Genomic DNA, 19,181 nt, shown 5'->3' with positions numbered 1-19,181 from the left:
AAAGTTTCTTCATCAAATCACCAATTATAGCACTATGTGTGCAGAGAGATGCCCAAAGTCTTAGTTTAGCTCTCTGAATTTAGGAAGGATTTTGCTTCAGAGTTCCTAACATATCCTAAGCACTACATCATAAGAATATGGTTCCAATGTCTTCTCAGATATTTGATGAGCTTGTCACTCACTCCTTGTATCAGAGAAATGTTTATCCACTTTGATACCCTGATCTCCCCCACAATATTCTCACACCCCTCTTGCTGATAACCACATACTCTTTTTTCCTCTCTCTTTTTCCCTCTAAAGCAAGAAGCAAATCTTGTTCTGTTTTCAGGAGTTTTAATGACCGAGTGTGGGGGAAGGGTGAGAACCCATGTTGTTGGTGAGCTCTGGGAACCACAAAGTCACTTAGGTGGAGGGGTCTCCTTGACAACGGGGAGTCTGGTCACATCCTTCTCTAAGCGATAATCACTGAGGTCAGGGACACATCTCTCCACACCTGGATCATCTTCACAGATTTTGGGTCAAGTCGATGGGGAAAAGTATAACTTTGGCAGCCATTTACTATTACCTGGAAGACAATATGTGTCAGAAATACAGCATACTACCAAACAAACTTGCCATCTTCCTTTCCTTTCCTACCCTATACACTCACCATCCACCAGAAACTTCTAGTCACACTCAATACACAACAGACATGCTTCTTTTTATAGCCTACCTTTAGTGATTATTTCTGACAGATATTCACCCTATTTTCTGTTTCTCTCATTCTTCTACTGAGGTGTTAGCACTCTATGTTGCACTGTCTATGTTTGCCTGGGCTTCCCTCTGGCCAGAAACTGTTTCATGAATCGTGAGTCTGGGTCTTGCACAGAGTATCATAGCTAATTGGTCACTAAGTGTGTATTGAGTGCATTCATTTTAGCTCTGCTAAACTTTATTGTCATTTACTCCTGGTGACCAAGTAACTCAGACTTGGGGTAGTAAGGTAAAGAATAAAACTCTTTTTTCCTATTTTTTATAGAGTGAGGATGGAAGGAAGGGGGAAGAGGAGAGAGAGAGGTGAGAGAGAGAGAGAGAGAGAGAGAGAGAGAGAGAGAGAGATGAGACTCAATTGGTTGCCTCCTGATGTGCCTCATTGGGGCAGAGGATTGAACCTGCAATCTAGATACATGCCTTGATGGAGAAACCAACCTGAGAACCTCCAGTGTGCAGGCCAGTGCTCTAACCACTGAGCCTAAACTTGAATGTTCCTAAAGAGGAGGAATAGTACATATGATTAAAATGAGGATATTTTTATTTAGCTTATAAGCAAATGGAACAATGCCTCACTTCAATCATAAGACATTAAATCTTTTTGCTTCTCCAATGATAGGTTTAAACATACACTTATGGGGTGGCTATGGAGAAATAGTGGACTTTTTAGGTCTTAATTTTTCAAATTTAAAATGCATACCGTTTTTGAACCAGATATTCAATTCCGCTGAAATTATACTCCCTTATAAGAATAGGGAGGTTGATAATGACAAAAATGTGATATAGAATGAAGCATCATTCATCAGAGAAAACTATGGAAACCACCTAAATGTGCATGAATAAGAGCCAAGTTAAATTTTCTGAAAATGCTTCTAGGGAAATATTATGCAAACATTAAATGATGTGGGGGCATCACAAATAGCATGATGTTAGTTTCTCTAACATACATTCTTTGACAACAAATGCAATCTAGTTATCAATGTGTGATTTCTAGGAAACTTACAACATCATTTGTTTAAAAATAAAAGCAAATAGAGGTAAATGATAGATAGATAGATAGATAGATAGATAGATAGATTGATAGATAGATAGATAGATAGATAGATAGATAGATAGATAGATAGACTTGAACAAGCACATAGTATCTCTGGAAGGAGCATAAAGGAATTAGGAAGTATTGCTCTGGAGAGAGGGACTGGGTTTGGGAATGTAGGAAAGACTTAATTTTAGACTGATTATAATTAGTTATATGCACATTTTAACCACCTCCTACATGAAAACTGAAGGAATGACAGCATAGGTAGAAACGATGGCTGTGAGTGAAGACAGGAACTTCTCCACCCTGGAGAATAAGGCACGGGTGCTGATCTTGACCTGCTCAGATTTGGAAAAGGACCTGAGCATGGCAGTACAAGCAGAGGGTGCTGTGTGATGAGAGGGGCAGGAGATGAACCACAAGTGACTCTGGGGCCAGGCCAGGGAGAGCTGTGTGCTCCTGTGAGAGCCCTGAGAGCCACAGGATGGTAGTGGATGTTCCTGGGCACACTCACGTGGTACTCCTTTGGCAGCACCGAGATGCCCATTTCAAAGGGTTGGCCATCCTTAAAGGGCATAACAGATGTTTTCACCTCTTCTTTCCATTTCCCACCCTGACGGCTGTTCATCACCACACAGCTGTTAAAGTACACTCGGAAATGGAAGGCGATGTCTGAGTCATCTTCATGTTCAGTGTGGAAATCCACCTGCAGTTGAGGGTTCTTGCTGAAGGCAAAGCACACAGCATATTGAGCAGGACCCTTCCTCATGGGGGCGCACATTCAACACACACATCCACACCCTCCCATCTCCTCCTGGGGGAGGGAAGGCCTTCCTGGGTGACACTGCAGTATGTGTCCCTGTGGGGCTGCTTCAGCTCGTCCTGCCCAGGCTGGGGAGATGCCTCATCTCTTAGCCCAGGACTCACACTGAGCAGCAGTCACTGGCCTGTGGCTACTTTTCATGCCCTGGAAATACTGTGTCCCTTGATAATAAATCTCAGTCCAATGCCTGAGTGACCCCAGCCCCCAGACTTCACCACTTGCCCACAGTCATGCACCTGTAGGTTTAATGCCTGAACCATATGGGGCTCCAGGAACTGCAGCTGCATTGTGCTCCCATTATGCTAATTACAAATTTTAACCACAGTTATGCATGAAGTGACCCCCAAAGCTCTAATAACCTCACTTCTCCTCCCCATGGGCTATAGATACTTACCCGAAAGACACGGCAGGTGTGCCTTTGATTTTCAAGAAAGAACCAACAGGCAAGGACATAAGTTTTGTATATGGGACCTGCCATGGGAGACGAGAGTAGTTGAGAGGGGCAAGGCCAGGTGTGGTCACCCATCCTATAACAGTTCCCAGTGACAAAGCAGGTTAGACACCAAAGGACATATCCGGAGGACCCTCTTTTTCGCACCTCACCACAGGCAGGTCCCTGTGTTTTTAAGGAATGTGAAGGTTGAAGTTAAGAGCAAGAGTTCAAAAGCCAGGTGGCCTGGATTCAAATGTTGATTCTGCCTCTTACGACCAATGAGAACTGAGTTCCATTACTTGAATGCTCCCTGCCTCCATTTTCTCAGTACAAGAAGGATTATAAAATTCCTATTTCCTAGGATATTCTCAGGAATAGCTGCACTAATAGAGGTAAAACCTTTGGCATGGTCACTGGCAGGTATAGGGTCGATACAGAGGTGACTTAGCGGAAGGGGAGGGCTCTTTGTGGGATACCACCCTCCCATCGGTTTTTATCTGAAACTGTGAAGATAAGGCTTTAGAATGTAAACGTATAAAATATAAAAATCCACTCCAATATAAGATAGTTGTTTAAAGGGAGAGGGAAATAATGGAAAAGGAGACACCTGTGGGTGGCAAGTATATGCATCAGAATTTTCAAGGGCAATGTTGTCCTTTCAGGAATGTGTACTAGTTGCTGAGGACAGTCAGTACCTGCACACAGGGTGAGAGACAGGAAAAGAATTAGATAGAATCTACAGGTTGTTCCCTGATATCAACCTTAAGGTTTGTCTGGACTGAGGCTGGTTTTGTTCCTTCCATCTTCAGGTGATCCATTCTCTGAAATTAATTCTCCCAACCACCTTCCCCAGAGAGCCAGGATCTGCTTACCGTTGTGTGTGTGTGTGTGTGTGTGTGTGTGTGTGTGTGTGTGTGTGTTTTGGTAGAACAAAGGAAGGGCTGGCAGGGGGAGGAGACCCGAGGCAGGAGCAGGGATCACTGTGTGCTGATTCAGACAGGAGCTCCTGTGCCGCACAGTCTGTGTTCACCTTCCTCCCGCCTTCTTGAGAAGAGGCACCTGAGGACTGACTCATTCTGCTCTCATTAATGCTCAGGAAGGAGTTCTGGGAAATCAACTCTCCCCAAGACCTCCAGTTCTGCCCAACAGGAGCCACAGTGATACACATGGAAAGAACTACAGCTGCTTAAAAAGTCACTATCATGTACGGGAGAACCCTCAGAAGCAGACACAGCTACACACATATTCATAGTTCAACACACAGGCATAGATCATCATACACACAGTTACACAAGGACATGGGACTCACCGTCTTACACATACCTCCCAACACTACTACTCATGATGACATGCATAGCTGTTCATCCACTCACCCCTTGCACCCATGCACACACTCCCTCATCCCAGTCAACTGTCACTTCCCACAAAAAGTCACAGTGTCTCAATAGAGTTCACCCTCAGTCAGATACCACCAAATGCTGACAGTAGATACACTGGCCCAGCCTCTCTCTTCCACACATTCACTACACCAAGTAAAACATTCCCAATGTTTTCATCTCAGAAAATCTCAGACTCTTTCCTCCTTCTTATGGGATCTGGGATCATTGAAGGCTGTGCCTGTTTAACTCACCAGTATCGCTGCCATTGTTGTGCCTTCTGCTGGCAAGCTCTTCCAAATTGTGTCTGGTTGTGTGTGTGATGTCTGCAAGTGGTAGGTTATAAATGATTTCTGGAAGCCCCGCCCTCTGGCTTCCTTTCAGTTTCTAAGTCTCTTCTAGAAATATTCCCAGCAGGTGAGAAGGTGTGGGGGTATCATAAATAGAATTAATCAGAACTATGTCCTTGAAATGGACGTGTTGTGATACAATAGAAACGTCAGTGAGGAAACTGTGGGTGAGGAAGGATTAGCAGGAAAAATTCATGAATAAGGGGGATAGAACGAGTGGGTGAGTGGGTCTATAATCCAGCCTATGTGCCTCTCCAAGTATTTATCCTTCAAAGTAGAGCACACCCAAAAGGTACCCACTTTTCTGACTTGATCAATGGCAAAGAATTGGTGGTGCTGGAGGTAAGGACTCCCATCCAGAGGTCCTGAGTGTTCATAGAAATTGATCCTCAGCGACCCTGGAGATAGAGAGAAAGTCTTTCTGTCATTTCCGTTCCACAGTAGGTCCCTTGGCTCTGCTAATGCCAACAGTGTTTTAGCCTTTGTGTTTCACCCTCTTGGTCAACTTCCAACATACATCAATCAAGATTGGATATTTAAGATGAAAAGTTATTTGTAATAATAACACTTGAATAAGTATGATTTAATCATGATGACCTATTCATTAAATTATAGCATACCCAATTAATGACACATTTTAGAGTCATTTAAAAAGTTAAATAAAACAATAAAACACAAGTTAATAAGAATGTTTTTCAACACTAAGATTTCCAAGTGGAACGAAATGAACAAATTAAAATGATGAAATAGAAACAGAGGCATGGATACATAGAACAGACTAACACTTGCCGGAAGGAGTAGATGAAAGAAGGTGAAGGGATTAGCCAAAGAACATAGATGCATAACCCATAGACACAGACAACACTGTGGTGTTGGCAAGAGGTAAGGGGTGCCAGGGGCTGGGTTCAGGTGGGTAAAGGGGGGCATTGGGACATCTGTGTCAACAGATGTCAACAATAAAAGTAGAGAGAACCAAGATGGCAGCATAGGTAAACACTGGAGTTTGCTGCCTCGAACAACCACTTCAAAAATACAACTAAAAGACGGAAAGGACATCATCCAGAACCACAGGAAGGCTGGCTGAGTGGAAATTCTACAACTAGAAGGAAAGAGAAAAGCATACCAAGACTCAGAGGAGGCGCAGTGCAGAAGTAAAATACTAAGGTGCGGAGTGCATGCGGAGCGGGCTGGCAGCTGAGGGCGCGGTTGTCTGTTTCAATCGGGAGGGAGTCTCAGGCTCTGAGTTCCAGTTCCGGGCGAGTGTCTATGGATCCAGACTCATATGAGAGTATGAGTCTGGCATCGGTCAGAACCCAAGGGCAGCTTTCTCTCCGAGGGGCTTGCAGCGATTACCGGGACATTGAGAAGCAGAGCCTCTGAGGGCAAGACTGAGAGCAGCCATAACTGCTAGCCCTGCCCTGTTGATCCCGTGGGACCTGCCCTGCCCAAGCCCTGCAGGGAGGCTTTTGCTGGATACCCGCAGGCAAAGGCTTGATTAGCACCTCCCTAGAGATCCAGGAGCCAGGAATCCCAGAGGTCAGAGTGGGAACATCCAGTTTGCAGCTCTATGGAACCATAAAAGACACACTCAGGGGGCAGACTCAGTGAGCACCAAAGCCCCATTGAAGCAAGTCTTGCCCCAGAGGGGTGTCTCCAGCACAGTTCTCCCACTGCAGACACGGCTGATTCTCACAGCCAATTGACCTGGAGGTCAATTCCTCCCAGTGATAACTACAACAATCAAGGCTTAATTACAACAAGACTGCACAAAGCCCACAAGGGGGTGCACCAGGAGTGTCTACCTCAGGTAATTGGGACACTTAGCACAGAAAGGCACTCTATCGACACAGCGAAGCATAAAAAAATGCCGAGACAAAGAAACAGGACACAAATGACAGAAATGGAGGAAAGCAAACTGCTGGATATAGAGTTCAAAACCACACTTTTAAGGTCTTTAAAGAACTGTCTAGAAGCCACTGATAAATTTAGTAAGGCCCTTGAAAAGACTGGTGAGACCGCCGATAAATGTAGTGAGATCTTCAAGAAATCTAGTGAGACCCTCGATATTGTGATAAAGAACCAACTAGAAATTAAGCATACACTGACTGAAATAAAGAATATTATACAGACTCCCAACAGCAGACCAGAGGAGCGCAAGAATCAAGTCAAAGATTTGAAATGGGAAGAAGCAAAAAACACCCAACCGGAAAAGCAAAATGAAAAAAGAATCCGAAAATACGAAGATAGTGTAAGGAGCCTCTGGGACAGCTTCAAGCATACCAACATCCAAATTATAGGGGTGCCAGAAGAAGAGAGAGAGCAAGATATTGAAAACCTATTTGAAGAAATAATGACAGAAAACTTCCCCTACCTGGTGAAAGAAATAGACTTACAAGTCCAGGAAGCGCAGAGAACCCCAAACAAAAAGAATCCAAAGAGGACCACACCAAGACACATCATAATTAAAATGCCAAGAGCAAAAGACAAAGAGAGAATCCTAAAAGCAGCAAGAGAAAGAAACTCAGTTACCTACAAGGGAATACCCATACAACTGTCAGCTGATTTCTCAACAGAAACTTTGCAGGCCAGAAGGGAGTGGCAAGAAATATTCAAAGTGATGAATACCAAGAACCTACAACCAAGATTACTTTATCCAGCAAAGCTATCATTCAGAAGTGAAGGTCAGATAAAGAGTTTCACAGATAAGAAAAAGCTAAAGGAGTTCACCACCACCAAAGCAGTATTATATGAAATGCTGAAAGGTATCCTTTAAGAAGAGGAAGAAGAAGAAAAAGGTAAAGATACAAATTATGAACAACAAATACACATCTATCAACAAGTGAATATAAAAATCAAGTGAATAAATAATCTGATGAACAGTATGAACTGGTGATTGTAATAGAATCAGGGACATAGAAAGGGAATGGACTGACTATTCTTGGTGGGGGAAAGGGGTGTGGGGGGTGCGGGAAGAGATTGGACAATAATCGTGCACCTATGGATGAGGACAGTGGGTGGGGAGTGAGGGCGGAGGGTGGGGTGGGAACTGGGTGGAGAGGAGTTATGGTGGGAAAAAAGAGGAACCAATGTAATAATCTGAACAATAAAGATTTAATTTTAAAAAAAACTAAAGTTTAAAAAATGTCTTTAATTAAAAGATTCTGAATTGGGCTTCTCTTGCCACAGGGAACTCATGGAATACTGCCACCTTGGGAGCAAGGCCAGGTGAGCCTGCTGGAGAGGCCAGATGGAGAACTAAGGCTCCTTGGTCAACTGTCAGACATGTGAGTGAGGCCATCAGGGACTGTCCAACCCTAAAGAAGTCACCATCTTACTACACCCGCATGAGAAAGCAGACAAAAACTATAGAAGAATCGTTCAGCTGATCTCAAGCAAAATTGTCAACCCACAAAATCATGATCTCACAGATTCATTACTATTTCTAGCAACTAGACAACAGCAATAGATATGTAACTGAAATATTTACAGATGAATTTACTGGTGTTTAGGGATTTGCTTCAAAAGAAAGCAGGCGTACTCGAACCCAGTGGCTCAGCTGGTGGAAGCATTGTCCTGTACACTGAAAAAAAAAATAGTTTCAGGTTTGGTTGATTCCCAGTCTGAGTACATACCTGGGTTTTGAGTTTGATCACCAGTTGAGGCGCATACAGGAAGCAACCAATTTCTCTTTCTCTCTCTCTCCATATCCATCCCCCCTCTCTAAAAAAACAATACACATATCCTTGGATGAGGATTTTTAAAAAAGAAGAAGTCAGGGGTGAGGTGAGTAGAGGTATGGATGAACAAGATGGGTGATATGATGATAGCTGTTAAAGCTGATGAGTACATGTGGGCTTATTGTACTATTTTCTCTACATTTGCTTATGTTTGAAATGAAAATTTCCCATAATAAATAATTAAAGGAAAAGAAGGGAAGGAAAGGAGATAGGGCAAAAAGAAGGAAAATCACTCTTCTATTAAAAAAAGACACTGAGTTCCGCAATGTAGCACAGCCAAGTCATAGACAAATTCATTACTGAACAGACTCCTGACTCCTGGGCCAGGCCCTTCCCATCCCCCAGCATGGTCAGAGCCAGGAAAGTCCCACAGGAGAAGCAGTCCAGGTAGGAATATTTTCTTTTATTTCTTGAGAAAATCCTCATGGCAGGTAGGTCTAAGTCATTAGTAATGGAGAGACTTTTGATGAAAAATTATAATTATTTGTTGGGATGTATTGTTGATGTAGTTTGGGGGAAGAAACATTTGTCAGAATGAGACAGAAGAGTAAGAAGCTAGGAAAATTCTTTGGCAAGTGGAATGGGGAAACTGAGACAGACAGATGAACCAACTAGCCAAGCAATTTACTGCCAGTTACAGAAGGTCACCTCCCTAGAGATAATATCTAAGCCTCTGTTGTATTTGAGCTCCAGGCTCAGAAAAGCAGAAAAACCTTGTGGGCCACACAAGGACCAGCTGCCATGACTTGTGCCAACCAATCAGTGGGGACCATGATCTTGAAAGGAAACACATGGAAAACTCAAGAATATTCTATTGAGATCTCCCCTAAGACCTCCCCTAAACTCCCAGCTTTTAAAAACGCTCAAAACAAAGGACCCAGCATGAGCCCCCTCCTTCCTGGGAGCACACCCATGCTTACCCTCTCCTCTCTCCTTCCCTCAAAGTGTGCATCACCTAAAGTATAACGGACCCCCCTACACCTGTCTCCAGCCCCGCCTTTCTCTGATTTTCCAGTGAGCTAACCTCAGCTCGACCTTGGCCCACTTCTTCCTGATAACGTATCTAGTGAAACCATGCAGCCTCGCCTAGGTCCACATATTTCTGATAACGTATCCAGTGAACCCAAGCAGCCCCACATTTCTCTGATTTTACAGTGGGTAACAGCAGCCCCACCTTGGCCCACTCTTCTTGATAATGTTTCTAGTGACCCCATGCACCCCTGCCTTGGCTCTCCTGTTGCTTCATCTCTCCTAAGCCTTTCCTTTGTTTCACTATCCACAACTTTAACAAACAGTCTCACAATCACCTTGTGTTGTGAAATCTTTCCTGCATGCAGTCAAGAACCCACCCATTACTGGTGGACCCTAGGTTTATCCACTCCAGGCCTCGTCACCATCCAGTGACAAAAGCGTCCACTTGGCAATGGAAAGCCTGTGGAAGGAGTTCTCCCCTTGAGGTTGGATTGTTTTTGACCCAGCACAGCCACACGAACTGGCTGATAGTACTCATTCAACTTGCTATTTTCCAGCATGTTCCTTGGGCCGTGATGTGGTAGGACCCATGTTTCTGAGCCCTTTGACCTGCCCACACCTGCCATCACCCACCTGTGATCACACAAATTCTTCCTCTGAAGCCTAATTTCTCTCCTGGAAAATGAAGTACAGGTACATAGTAAATTCAGGAACATATGAAGATTTTAATCAGATCTGGTCCAAATGACCAAAAGCACAAGTGCACATGAGAATTTTATACTTTTCACTTATGTAGTAGAAGGATTCATTAACAATGTTGAAAAATAAGTCTTCAAATACTAAAAACCTTGAGACTTAATTCTGGGAATAAGAAGGAAAACTCTCATTACAAGTCCCCTTCCACCTGAGGTGTGGCGGGGTGAGGTGGTGGACTCAGGCTTAGGAGTCAAGATGGCAAGAGAGGCACCGTTTTGGAGGTAAAACAATTCACCACAAGCACCAGGGCTGAAGGAAGAACCTATCAAAGTGCAGCTGTGGGTTGAGATAGTGGTGGCTCAAAGCAATTTCCTGACCTAATAGCCTCAAAGTAAATGTTTTCTGAAACTTACTGATCTTTTTTTTTAATATATTTTATTGACTTTTTACAGAGAGGAAGGGAGAGAGATAGAGAGTTAGAAACATCGATGAGAGAGAAACATCGATCAGCTGCCTCCTGCACATCTCCCACTGGGGATGTGCCCGCAACCCAGGTACATGCCCTTGACCGGAATCGAACCTGGGACCTTTCAGTCCGCAGGCCGACGCTCTATCCACTGAGCCAAACCGGTTTCGGCTGAAACTTACTGATCGTTACTGATCTTTATTGACCTCAGAGACTGTCTGTCTGCTACCTGATGCTGTGCTTTACCTAGGGAAAGGTGTGTATCTAAAACTGGATAAAAAGCAGATAAGGCCAGGTTTCAGTGTCCCTCTGCAAGAGAGAGCTCTCCACCCAGCCTCCCCCCCGCCCCATGCCTTCTAAATTCATATTTCTTGTATAGTATTTTCATTTGTGCATCATCTCCTCCTTCAGATCCTGAATCCTAGCCGTGCAGGCTGTGGCAAAGAGTCAGGATAGAGCGAAGGGGCATTAATCTTAGGCCACCTCTCTGTCTTTACCCCTCCTCATCCTCTCTCCTTTTCCCCTTCTTTTATGTTTTATCACATTCTTCTCCATGCCTCCCCCTCTTCCTTTCCCTCCCGCTTATCCTCCCTCTTGACTCTAAGTCTCTGGTGACATCTCTGCTTACCCCCCTGTTGTAAGACCCAAGTAATAGCCCAGAAGGCGTGTAACTTCTAGGGGATCTATCATCCTGGCTCACTAGTAATGCCAGCTCTATGCTTTGGTCTTTTTCTGGGACTTTTGTTCTTCTGTATTAATTTATTTGCTTATTTATTTCTAATGCAAAATGTCTTACTCTAATTATTTTAGACACATTAACATATGATTTATTAACATCTTTTTTTTAGTTTTGTCAATTTATTTTATTAAATACTTCATATCTTTTTTTTTAAATTCTTTATTAGTTAAGGTATTACAAATGTGTCCTCATTCCCTCCCCCCTATTAAATCCCCATTCTCCCTCACCCCCACTCATGCTCTCATCCCTCTGTTGTCCATGTCCATTGGTTTGGCTTATATGCATGCATACAAGTCCTTTGGTTGATCTCTTCCCCTTACCCCCACCCTCCCCTACTTTCCCTCTGGGGATTAATAGTCTGATCACTGTTTCTCTGTCTTTGGATCTGTCCCTGTTCATCAGTCTATGTTGTTCTCTACATTTCACAAATGAGTGAGATCATGTGGCATTTATCTTTCTCTGACTGGAATATTTCACTTAGCATAATGCTCTCCAGTTCCATCCATGCTGTTGCAAAAGGCAAGAATTCCTTCTTTTTTACCACAGCAAAGTATTCCATTGTGTAGATGTACCACAGTTTTCTAACCCACTCATCTGCTGATGGGCACTTAGGCTGTTTCCAAATCTTAGCTATGGTGAATTGTGCTGCTATGAACATAGGGATGCATATATCCTTTCTGATTGGTGTTTCTGGCTTCTTGGGATATATTCCTAGAAGTGGGATCACTGGGTCAAATGGGAGTTCCATTTTTAGTTTTTTGAGGAAGCTCCATACTGTTCTCCACAGTGGCTGCACCAGTCTGCATTCCCACCAGCAGTGCAGAAGGGTTCCTTTTTCTCCGCATCCTCTCCAACACTTGTTGTTTGTTGATTTGTTGATGATAGCCATTCTGATAGGTGTGAGATGATACAGAATTATCGTTTTGATTTGCATATCTCATATAATGAGTGACTTTGAGCATGTTTTCATATGTCTTTCGGCCTTCTGTATGTCCTCTTTCAAAAATTGTCTATCTAGGTCCATTGCCCATTTTTGATTGGATTGTTTATCTTTCTATTGTTAAGTTTCATGAGTTCCTTGTAAATGTTGGAGATTAAACCCTTATCAGTGATATCATTGGCAAATATGTTCTCCCATGTATTGGGTATTCTTGTTGTTTTGTTGATGGTTTCCATCAAAAGCTTTTTATTTTGATGTAGTCCCATTTGTTTATATTCTCTTTAGTTTCCATTGCCCTAGGAGCATTATCAGAGAAGAAATTCCTTTGGCATATGTTTGCGATTTCTCTGCCTGTGGATTCCTCTAGTATTTTTATGGTTTCCCATCTTACGTTTAAGTCTTTTATCCATTTTGAGTTTATTTTTATGTATGGTGTGAGTTGGTGGTCTACTTTCATCCTTTTGCATGTATCTGTCCAATTTTCCCAACACCATTTATTGAAGAGACTGTCTTGACTCCATTGTATGCTCTTGCCTTCTTTGTCGAATATTGATTGGGCATAGTGTTTTGGGTCTATTTCTGGGCTCTCTATTCTATTCCATTGATCTTTATGTCTGTTCTTGTGCCAGTACCAAGCTGTTTTAAGTACAGTGGCTTTGTAATACAGTTTGATATCTGGTATTGAGATCCCACCTACTTTGTTCTTCTTTCTCAGGATTGCTGCAGCTATTCGAGGTCTTTTTTTATTCCAGATGAATTTTTGGAATGTTTGTTCTAGATCTGTGAAATATGCCGTTGGTAATTTAATGGGGATTACATTGAATCTATAGATTGCTTTGGGTAGTATGGACATTTTGATGATGTTGATTCTACCAATCCATGAACACGGCATGTTCTTCCATCTGTTTATGTCTTCCTCTATGTCTTTTTTTTAAGTGTCCTGTAGTTTTTTGCATATAAGTCTTTTACCTCCTTAGTTAAGTTTATTCCTAGGTATCTTAATTTTTTTGGTGCTATGGTAAATAGGATTGCTTTTTTAGTCTCGCTTTCTGTAAATTCACTATTCGTGTAAAGAAATGTCATAGATTTCTTGGTATTAATTTTGTATCCTGCTACATTGCTGAATTCATTTATTAAGCCTAATAATTTTTTGATGGAGTCTTTAGGGTTCTCTATGTACAGTATCATGTCATCTGCAAATAAGAACAGTTTTACTTCTTCTTTTCCAGTTTGGATGCCTTTTATTTCTTCTTCTTGTCTGTTCACAATGGCTAGTACTTCCAGTACTATGTTGAACAGGAGTGGTGACAGGGGGCATCCCTGTCTTGTTCCTGTTTTTAGGGGGCATGGTTTTAGTTTTTACCCATTGATTATGATGTTGGCTGTGGGTTTGTCATATATGGCTTTTATTATGTTGAGGTATGATTCTTCTATTCCTATCTTGCTGAGAGTTTTTATCAAGAAAGGGTGTTGGATTTTGTCAAATGCTTTTTCTGCATTAATTGATAATGACTATGTGGTTTTTATCTCTCAATTTGTTTATGTGATGTATTACATTTATTGATTTGTGGATATTGTACCACCTTTGCATCCCTGGGATAAATTCAACTTGGTCATGTTGTATGATCTTTCTGATGTACTGCTGGATCTGATTTGCTAGGATTTTGTTGAGGATTTTGGAATCTATGTTCATGAGGGATATTGGCCTGTAATTCTCTTTCATTGTGTTGTCTTTATCTGGTTTTGGTATTAGGGTGATGCTGACTTCATAGAACGAGCTTGGAAGTGTTCCTTACTCTTGAATTTTTTGGAATAGTCTGAGGAGGATAGGTTTTAGTTCTTCCTTGAATGTTTGGTAAAACTCCCATGTGAAGCTGTCTGGCCCTGGGCTTTTGTTTGCTGGGAGCTTTTTAATGACTGCTTCAATTTCTTCCATAGTTATTGGCCTATTGAGATTTTTAGATTCGTCCTGACTAAGTTTTGGAAGATTGTATTTTTCTAGGAATATGTCCATTTCCTCCAGGTTGTCTAGTTTGTTGGAGTAGAGTTATTCATAGTATTTTCTAACAATCCTTTGTATTTCTGTGGGGTCTGTTGTTATTTCTCCTCTTTCATTTCTGATTTTGTTTATTTGGGTCCTCTCTATTTGTTTCTTGGTGAGCGTGGCTAGAGGTTCATCAATCTTGTTTATCCTTTCGAAGAACCAGCTCTTGGTTTTGTTGATCCTTTGTATTGGTTTTGTTTTGTTTTTTGTTTTTTTTTTGGTCTCTATGTTGTTTATCTCTGCTCTGATCTTTATTATTTCCTTCCTTCTGCTTACACTGGGCTTTTCTTGTTGCTCTCTTTCTAACTCTTTGAGTTGTAGGGTTAGGTAATTTATTCTCATTGTTTCTTGTTTCTTGCAGTAGGCTTGTAGAGCTATGAACTTCCCTCTCAAGACTGCTTTCGCTGTGTCCCATAGGTTTTGGATTGTTGTGTTTTCATTGTCCTTTGTTGCCATGATGTTTTTTATTTCTTCTTTGATCTCTCTGGTAACCCAGTCATTGTTTAATAGCGTGCTATTTAGTCTCCATGTGTTTGATTTTTTTGGATTGTTTTTATTGTAGTTGATTTCCAGTTTTATGCCATTGTGGTCTGAGAAGATGCTTGATAGGATTTCAATTTTCTTGAATTTGAAGAGACTTTGTCTGTGACCCAATATATGGTCTATCTTTGAAAATAACCCATGTGCACTTGAGAAGAATATATATTCTGTGGCTTTGGGGTGAAATGTTCTGAAGAGGTCAATTAATTCCATCTGATCTAGTGAGTCATTTAGGATTAATGTTTCTTTGCTGATTTTTTGTTTAGAGGATTTGTCCAATGGTGATAGTAGGGTATTAAAGTCCCCTACTATGATTGTATTGCTGTCAATCTCTCCCTTGATTTCCTCCAGAAGTTTTTTTTATGTATTTGGTGCTCCTATATTGGGTGTGTATATGTTTATCAGAGTAATTTCTTCTTGTTGGATTGCTTCCTTTAGTATTATGAAGTGGCCTTCCTTATCTCTTTTTATGTCCTTCACTTTGAGATCTAATTTTTCAGATATAAGTATTGCTACCCCAGCTTTTTTTTCATTTCCATTCACCTGAAAAACCTTTGTCCATCCCTTCACCATCAGTCTGTGTGTGTCTTTTTTTCTGAGGTGGGTTTCCTGTAGACAGCAGATATATGGGTCATGTTTTCTTATCCACTCAGTTACCCTATGTCTTTTGATTGGGGCATTTAATCCATTTACATTTAAAGTTATTATTGATAGATACTTGTTTGTCGCCATTTTTATTCTTTACCCATGTGTTCCTTTTTTGTTTCCTATTTTTTCTTTTCACAGCAGACCCTTTAGCATTTCTTGGATTGCTGGTTTGGTGGTAATAAACTCCCATAGTCCTTTTTTGTCTGTGAAGCTCCTGATTTCACCCTCAATTTTGATTGATAGCTTTGCTGGGTATAGTATTCTTGGATTCAGACCCTTCCTTTGCATGACTTTGTATATTTCATTCCATTCCCTTCTTGCCTGATGTGTTTCTGTTGAGAAATCAGTCGCTAGTCTGATGGGGGATCCTTTGTAGGTAACTTTCTGTCTCTCTCTCTGGCCGCTTTTAAGATTCTTGCTTTGTCGTTGGTGTTTGCCAATTTAATTATAATGTGCCTTGGCATCGGTCTTTTGGGGTTCATTTTGTTTGGGACTCTGTGAGCTTCTTGGATTTGTGTGAGTTTTTTCTTCCCTATATCAGGGAAGTTTTCTGTCATTATTTCTTCAAACAGGTTTTCTATTCCTTGCTCAGTTTCTTCTCCTTCTGGCACCCCTATTATGCAGATGTTGTTTTGTTTCGTGTTGTCCCAAAGTTCTCTTAGTCTCTCCTCCTGCTTTGTAATTTTTTTTCTGGAAGCTGCTCTGGTTGGGTATTTTTTCCTACCTTGTCTTCTATCTCACTGATGCAGCCTTCTGCTTCTTCTAGTCTACTGTTGATGCTTTCTATTGAGTTCTTTATAGCAGTGATGTCATTTTTCACTTCTTCTTGGTTCTCCTTCATTTCCTCTTGGTTGTTTCACATATTGTTGAATTTGTCTTCCATTCTTTTCATCCACCTTATGACCATTTCTCTGAATTCTTTCTCTGACAGGTTGCTTGCCTCTATTTTGTTTACTTCCTTTTCTGGTGATGACTGTTTTTCTTTCATATGTGGGCTGTTTCTTTGTCTCCCCATGATCTTTCTTTTCTGGGTGTTTGGTTATGTAGTTCTCTCTCTGCTGCATTAATTTAAAGGCACAAAATACAACACAACAAGTCACAATGCACAAGGCACTGAACACAAGTGTATTCACGATACTAATAACCCCAAATAAAGGCAACCACCAGAGAAAAGGGAATTAGGGGATAAGAAAGAAAGAAGAAGGGAAAAAGACAAAAAAGAAAAAGAGGGAAAAAAGGAGTGCAAAAATGAAATTGGGAAAAGGAAAAAAAAGTAAGGGAGAAAAGAAAGAGAATGAAATAGAATAGGGGAAGAAACTATTTATATGGGGAGAAAACTCCAATAGAACAGCCAATAATCCCAACAAATGCCAGCAACAGATACGTACAGATGAATGCAAACTACAAACAACAACTAATACCAAGCAAGGCGAGGGAAAACAGAAGCAAAAAATAACTGGGGAAAAAAGAAAAAGAAAAAGTGAAACAATCTCACAAAGAAGCATAAAAACCCCCAATATAATCAACAATCAAGCAAACAACAAAACGACAGAGAGAAAAAAATTTGTATAGTGAAGAAAGAGAAGAGAGTGGTGTATATGGACTTAGAGCAGGGGATTGGAAATTAGATATATAAGTAGGGTGAAATTTTAACAGGGAGTAAAAAGAAGGAATAGGGAAAATCTAAATGATGAATAGGATAAGAGAAAGAATAAAATAATGCTAAAGGAAAGATGAAAATAAAATAAAGAGAAAATAAAATGACACTTTAAAAAGGTAAAATGGTAGTAGTAATCATACTGGTTAAAAATAAAAATGTAGTAATTAAAAAGGTAAAATCAGGTGAGGGAAAAAGAAAAACAATTTAGTTTCTTAAGTAAAAGGTGAAAAAAAGAAAAATGTGCAGTAGTGAAGGTCCTTCACTTCCTACACTCTTCTGTTTGGCACGCCTCAGTCCTGTCAGGTATTCAGGAGAGTGTTGAAGTACCCTGCGATACACTGTTCCTCCGTGTTGTAAACCACAGTCCTGATTTTAAAGCAGGCAGTATTTCTTTGTTTCCCAGACTGCCTTTATTTGTGTTTACAGAAGAGTCAGTTTGTGGTTCAGCCCCTGGGTGGCAGTGTTTCTGGATTGACCTCCGAAGCTATAATTCCTCTCTAGCCAGTATTTAGGTTTTATTTTCTCTATCGCACTTAATACTGGTTTGGGAGAGTCGACTGCCCCAGAGCTGGTTCCTTGATCATTACTCCCCACTCTGATTCCCAGGTTCCACAAAAACAACTTTCCCCTGCAGTCTCTGTGAGTGACCCCAATTGGGCAGTCCTATATATTGGGTTTAATCATCAAAAGCAAAGATTTAAGGAGAAAAAAAAGAGCCAGAGTAAGTGCAAGAGCTTGCAACCCTCCACCATCCAGCTCTGTGGGCAATTCTCCCAGCGTCTCTTCTGCGCATCCTCTCTCCCTTGACACTAAGCAGCCGGCACACTGGCAAAATCCGAGGCTGCCTTTTTGCACCCAGTCCAGCTATGGGCTGATTTTTAGAGTTCCCTTCGGCCAGCAGCCCTGCGGGACCCCTTCCACACTTGCGGATCACGCTGGCCCCAACGGCCGGACTTTGTGGGGTGCAGACTTCCCCCGTGCGCATTCCTCTCTCCAACCTGAATTACAAACCGCACCTTTATCTAGGCGAAATCTGACCTTTCTGTGAGGAGGAGCAGGGCTCTTCTGAGTCCATGTATTCGCGCTGCTTGAGATCTGGTGTTCCTGGTTTCGTAGCTGGTCCCTGGGTGCCGTGGTTGCAGGGTCTCTGGATGTATACACTTCCGATATCAGCCACTCAAGATGGTGCGATCTCGGCCGCTGAGCCAGCTGCTCTGGGAGAGATTTCAGCAGCAGTGGAGGCTGCCTGGTTAGGGGAGTCTGATGCAGCAGTCTCCAACAGTCCCCTGGAGTATAGCAATCGCTCACCCACAAATTTACACTCTCCGTACGTCCACATACTCTCCTTTCGTTCTCTCACTCTCACACTGTCTTGCAGTCTGCCTTCCCGTCGGCAGCCATCTTCTCCCTCCGGGGCTACTTTTCATGCCCTGAAAATACTGTGTCCCTTGATAATAAACCTCAGCACCAATGCCTGAGTGACTCCAGCCTATAGACTTCAACACTTGCCCACAGTCATGCACCTGTAGCTTTAATGCCTGACACCATATGGGTCTCCAGAACCTGCATCTGCATTGTGCTACCATTAGGCTAATTACAAACTTCAACCTCAGTCATGCATGAAGTGGCCCCCAAAGCTCTAATAACCTCACTTCTCCTCCCCATGGGCTATAGATACTTACCTGAAAGACACGGCAGGTGTGCCTTTGATTTTCACAAAAGAACCAACAGGCAAGGATACATATTTTGTATATGGGACCTGCCATGAGAGACGAGAGTGGTTGAGCCGGGCAAGGCCAGGTGTGATCGCCGATCCTATAACAGTTCCCAGTGGCAAAGCAGGTTATACATCAAAGGACATACTCTGAGGACCCTATTCTTTCCCCCTCACCACAGGCAGGTCCCTGTATCTTTGAAGAAATGAAAAGGTTGAAGTTAACAGCAAGAGTTCAAAAGCCAGGTGGCCTGGAT

At 42.0% G+C, this 19,181-nt stretch overlaps 1 protein-coding gene across 1 annotated transcript; it reads right to left on the bottom strand.

Moving 5' to 3' along the window:
• Positions 1 to 319: 319 nt before the first annotated feature.
• On the bottom strand, positions 320 to 18,285 carry LOC102435107 (galectin-10-like). The gene is made up of 4 exons (XM_023748737.1): positions 18,249 to 18,285; positions 3,004 to 3,136; positions 2,301 to 2,511; positions 320 to 565 (listed from the first exon to the last, which is right to left on the bottom strand). Exons 1-4 carry the CDS (start codon positions 18,283 to 18,285, stop codon positions 452 to 454), a joined length of 495 nt encoding a protein of 164 aa, XP_023604505.1. The 3' UTR covers positions 320 to 451.
• Positions 18,286 to 19,181: the final 896 nt, after the last annotated feature.

This window comes from Myotis lucifugus, unplaced genomic scaffold (genome assembly GCF_000147115.1).
Source record: "Myotis lucifugus unplaced genomic scaffold, Myoluc2.0 scaffold_1748, whole genome shotgun sequence".
Lineage (NCBI taxonomy): Eukaryota > Metazoa > Chordata > Mammalia > Chiroptera > Vespertilionidae > Myotis > Myotis lucifugus.
This window is presented reverse-complemented; position numbering and strand designations above follow the sequence as displayed.

What these genes read in the sequence shown, in the direction of transcription:
- LOC102435107 (XM_023748737.1), bottom strand. Translation starts at nt 18,285, where the DNA reads ATGGACTCAGAAGAGCCCTGCTCCTCCTCACAGAAAG. An exon ending in CTGCTCCTCCTCACAGAAAG is followed by an intron (nt 3,137 to 18,248) that starts GTCAGATTTCGC and finishes GAACTGTTATAG; the next exon opens with GATGGGTGACCACACCTGGC. An exon ending in ACACCTGCCGTGTCTTTCGG is followed by an intron (nt 2,512 to 3,003) that starts GTAAGTATCTAT and finishes CTTTGCCTTCAG; the next exon opens with CAAGAACCCTCAACTGCAGG.